Here is a 4,438-nt window from a genome sequence, read left to right as displayed (position 1 = left end):
AGCAGAGCTGATGTCACTGAATGAGATCAAGCAACCAAAATCAGCAACCGTTTCACCTCAGATGCCAAATCACCGGTTCTACTGAACATCTGCCTTCGGCATTTCAGCAGCTCTGCTGACATCTAGTGTCAGGAGCGTCTGCTTGTCCGACTGTCACCACATTTCAGTTGTTTCACTTTTAAATCTCTGTTTTCTTCTGGTGTCAACAGGGGACAAACAGAGGTCAGAGGTCAACACTGGATCAATTCAGATTGAAATAGTGGATTCAGGAAGTGTGTGTGTGTGCGTTCGTGCGTGCGCGCGTATGCGTGCGTGTGTGTGTGTTTCCCTTCAGATGAGGAGAAAAAAAAAGTGGAAATATGAGGTTTCAAAGAAAACACTGACGTTGGATAGAGAAGTTCCAAAAAGTGACTCCTGTGTTTTTAGCTTTTCAATCTGCAGAACTAAGTTAGAGCTTGGGTTCTGGGTTAGATACMAACTTATCACCTTTAGTTTTGAAATCTGTAGTTATAACAACACTACATCTACTTCTACTTCTTTGTTTGCCTCTCCACTCGTCTTCAACACTCTGGAACCTTGATTTCAAAACAAAATGTAAAATCGACTCTCATCTCAAAACATCTACAACGGTCAGATTTTTTTTTTGTCCTCAGTCCAGGTCAGACAGACCCGGTTGATGCTGTCTCAGGTTCAGCAGTGGCAGGATGTGCATCAGTTGCAGCCCGTATTTCTGCAGTGGCTCCTGCACCAGTAGCTGTGTTTCCGTTACAAATGTGCACAAAACTTTGTCGATAATCCACTAAAACACAGTTTCGCAATTTGGGTCTTTGTATTACATAAGAGACGCAATTAAAATCACAATTGTGTACATTTGTTCGTTAARTCACSTTAATCCACGACCCTCCAACCACTTCCTGTCGTCTTCTTCGTGGTTTTCACCAGTAGTAACCATCCGGTTGTTGTTTTCATTCTTGTTTTGCAAAATAAACCAATTTCGARGCCAAAAGCAAATAAAGCAAAAGCACATCATCCTAGCATCAAAACTTTTTCTTTTTAATCAAAAAACTTTTTTTGACTAATTTGGCGAGTTTCTCTTATGCGAATTTATTTTCGAAATGTCCAATTACACAATTATATAGTCAATGTACGCAGCTACTCACTCCAGCGGTGATCTGTCGATTGTGGATCTCCTCTAAACTCTTGAACAATTTTTCTACTGYACATTTTCCTTCCAGTTAACTTTAAATATTCTGTAAACAGCCAAATTCTTAAGAAATATTTYCAGTGGCTTATCGGTTACTGACTGCTGGAAAACTTTCAACGCAGGACTCCTTCTTGCGGTTGTTTAAGCCACGACAAGACAATAATATGMCATTTCTAAATTTAAAAAAGCATTTTCATTTGTCTTATGCAAAGTCCAGGTTATCGGGTTATCGGGATTTTGTTCGTTTTCGTTCGCTGTTCAWTYYMAAWYSAAMAKRAAYARAMMTMMRSCWSSSSMMRRYSAMRRTGWMRGYKKMWRCTGAKWMWKARWWRWAAWKYWWRWKWTTSWTMWYMTKCRCMWGYRYYWRYATYYWCRYYMTSRMTRMSWRTKWSKKGWSWYTTYYCCSCSCYCKCRSMSMSRSGSRRMWSTRSARMACMSSRKMYYCTCWYRWRWMTYTTTTTTTTTAGGGAACTTTCGCTTCCTGACTCTTGCCCGTTTCCGCACTGTTGCGCCTCTTAAGCCACCAGATGCCCGAAGCGTCTCTCAGCCCTTTGACGTGTGAGCGATTTATTCATTTCTAGCTCTCCTAACAGGCGCTTCTCCTCCGGATCGGAGTCCCAGATTGTTCCCTCTTGTGTCCGGAACCGCCAACTGTGATCAGAACATGTCTCAGCCGCAGCAGCTACGGGACGAGAGGTGAGTGTGCGCAAAAACTGGTGGTGAGAGCAGACAGTTCAGTTCACCTGAAGTCTGAAGAGGTAATGAAAGTTTGTGACAAAAGTTTTTTTCTTTTTTTTTTTTTTATTAAGTTGTGCAATGTTTGCATTGTTTTGTGCTGGAAACGATTAAGAATTTAATTCAAATTCAACCTTTTTTGGGGGGATGCAAATAAAACTGGTTTTTAATAAGAACAACAACAAAAAAAGCGGAGAAGTGAACATTGTAGCTGATCACGTCTTTCCATTTTATCAGTGACTTTGACCAGCTGCCAGACAACATCCCCATCAGCGCCACCATCGCTGACATCGAGGAGAAAAAAGGTTTTATTGATTACTTTGTAAGTCTTAACGGATTTATTGTCATAAATCATTCACGAAAACAAACCTGGGTGGTTTAAACGTGACGTTAACAGACATTTTTTTAAATCCTTGACACTTGTAAAAGTTGCATGCTACTATTGGTTGTAATCATTATAAACAGTTACTATAACTTGTTTTAATAACCAGAAACAATAAGATCAAGTAAAATATAAATTAATGAATCAACTTGTATTTTGAAGAACTTTTCACATGGCTTCAGAGTTTGAGATTAGCTTGCATAAACAGCAGTAATAATATATTATTTTCATGCATAAACAGCAGTAATAATATATTATTTTCATGCATAAACAGCAGTAATAATATATTATTTTCATGCAGCATTAAACGCAAGACTGCCAACAGCTGGGAGAAAAAATATGACAAAACCAAAAATTKTATTTTTCAATTTGAGAAGCGAGAAGAAATAAAAGATTATCCTGACAGACTGTTTATGAATAGAACTGTTTATAACACTATGTTTAATGTACTTCTTAAATACATGTTTTTTATATGTCCATATTATCTTATTTTTATTCTCTGTGATAAAAAAAGCCTTTACTGTCCTTGAATTGCAGAAAATACCCAACGATTCCAGTGTTCTTTCACTACCATGTATTTGTGTTACAAAGTCTATTCGTTTCTATGATTAGTATAATTCTCAAACAAATTAGGTAATACATTAAAAATGTAATTTAAATGTAGGTCTCTAGTAAACTGTACAAAAACAAAAATAGAAAAAGTTGGGTTAACTGAAGAATGAGAAAACTCCTCCTTCATTCTGGGGCCTGCTCTGCATGCARCGTTTAAAATGCTTTTAGTGCAAAAGTGATGTGTTTTTCTGTTTCTGTTTCCCACCTAGAGGTTTGTGGTGGAGGTGAAGACAAAGGGAGGCAGTAAATATCTGATCTATCGGCGCTACAGAGAGTTTTTCAGCCTCCACCAAAGCCTGGAGAGCAAATACTCCCCTGACGACCCGGACCGGCCCGGGCCCAACAGCTGCGTCCTGCCTCCTCTTCCAGGTCAGCTGATAGACAGACACACAGCTCATCAGGGTGTCACATCCCACGTTGCTCAGATACGCGTCTGTCACGGGCTATAATTATGTCTTTATTATTGTCAAATCAGACTAATGTCCCTGAGAAATCCCTAATATGAGGGGTTTTTTTCTAGTCGTGATTCTTTCTCCCATGTCAGACAGAATCTACACAAAAAAAATGGGTGGAATTTTTTAAGCTAAAAAAACTTAAGCCTGAATTTTAGTTCAGATCAGTTACAGAACAGCAGTTCATGGTGAGCGTTTGATTTATTTTGAGAACTGATCAAATCTACCAAGGCGTCTGGTTATAAGGCAACTAAACCCATTTCCTCTGAGGTCATTCATTTTTTTCACCTTATTTGACTGTTTGTTTTAATCAAATACAGTATTTCCTTTGAATTTACGAGCTCGTGTTCTGTGTGGATGCAGAGAAACGTTTGAGCCATAAAAGTAGCTTGTACTTATTTCAGAAAAAAGAGCAACATTAAAACGTTTATCAATATGACCAACAGGGACTGGAATGGACAGATTTCATAGTTGAAGAAATGCAGCGATTCATTTTAGCTAATTGTGCTGTAAAAAAAACAAAACAAAAAAACATCTTTATTCAAACATTGTATTTGAACCAGCTGCAACTCAAAATCAAGTTCTTCAAGTTAAGCTAAGTTAAGTTGAGCTGAGCTGAGCTAAACTAAGCTAAGCTAAGCTAAGCTAAGCTATGTTAAGCTAAGCTATGTTAATGTTATCTGTGTATCACATCTCAGCAGCATGGCTGTTCAAAGTTCTTCACATGATAAAAACGACATACAGTCACCAGCTAACAACCAAACATTGCATTTCTCATCTACCATAATGTAATAAAGCATCTTGTGATGTCATCGATGTAAATACACACAGAGCGGTATTTTATTGTGGGGTTTTAAACGTGTTTAGCTTTCTAGCAGTCCAGCAGTGCAACACGGCCGACATGTCATTCATATTTCCTTTGGATATTTTTGCACTTAGTGTGCATAACGAAGCAGACTCTCTCAGATATGATAATTATTGGAGCACCGATTGCAGTTTTCTGGCCGATCACCAATCTTTAAAACACCTTTGTTGTTCAGTCTGATTTTTTTT

General features: G+C 38.0%; 2 protein-coding genes across 2 annotated transcripts in view; one reads left to right on the top strand and one right to left on the bottom strand.

Annotated features, from left to right (window-relative positions):
* pvalb7 (parvalbumin 7) overlaps window positions 1–4,438 on the bottom strand; it is a 34,808-nt gene that overhangs the window by 10,798 nt on the left and 19,572 nt on the right. The gene's annotated exons all lie outside the window — the stretch shown is intronic.
* The window catches only part of ncf4 (neutrophil cytosolic factor 4), a 30,614-nt gene continuing 27,847 nt past the window's right edge, over window positions 1,672–4,438 (top strand). The window contains exons 1-3 of the mRNA XM_008429791.2: window positions 1,672–1,900; window positions 2,177–2,261; window positions 3,143–3,302. Of these exons, the coding sequence (XP_008428013.1) occupies window positions 1,869–1,900; window positions 2,177–2,261; window positions 3,143–3,302 (277 nt within the window). The 5' untranslated portion in view covers window positions 1,672–1,868. The remainder of the gene's footprint in view (window positions 1,901–2,176; window positions 2,262–3,142; window positions 3,303–4,438) is intronic.

This window comes from Poecilia reticulata, linkage group LG1, assembly GCF_000633615.1.
Source record: "Poecilia reticulata strain Guanapo linkage group LG1, Guppy_female_1.0+MT, whole genome shotgun sequence".
In the NCBI taxonomy this organism is placed as follows: Eukaryota; Metazoa; Chordata; class Actinopteri; order Cyprinodontiformes; family Poeciliidae; genus Poecilia; species Poecilia reticulata.
This window is presented reverse-complemented; position numbering and strand designations above follow the sequence as displayed.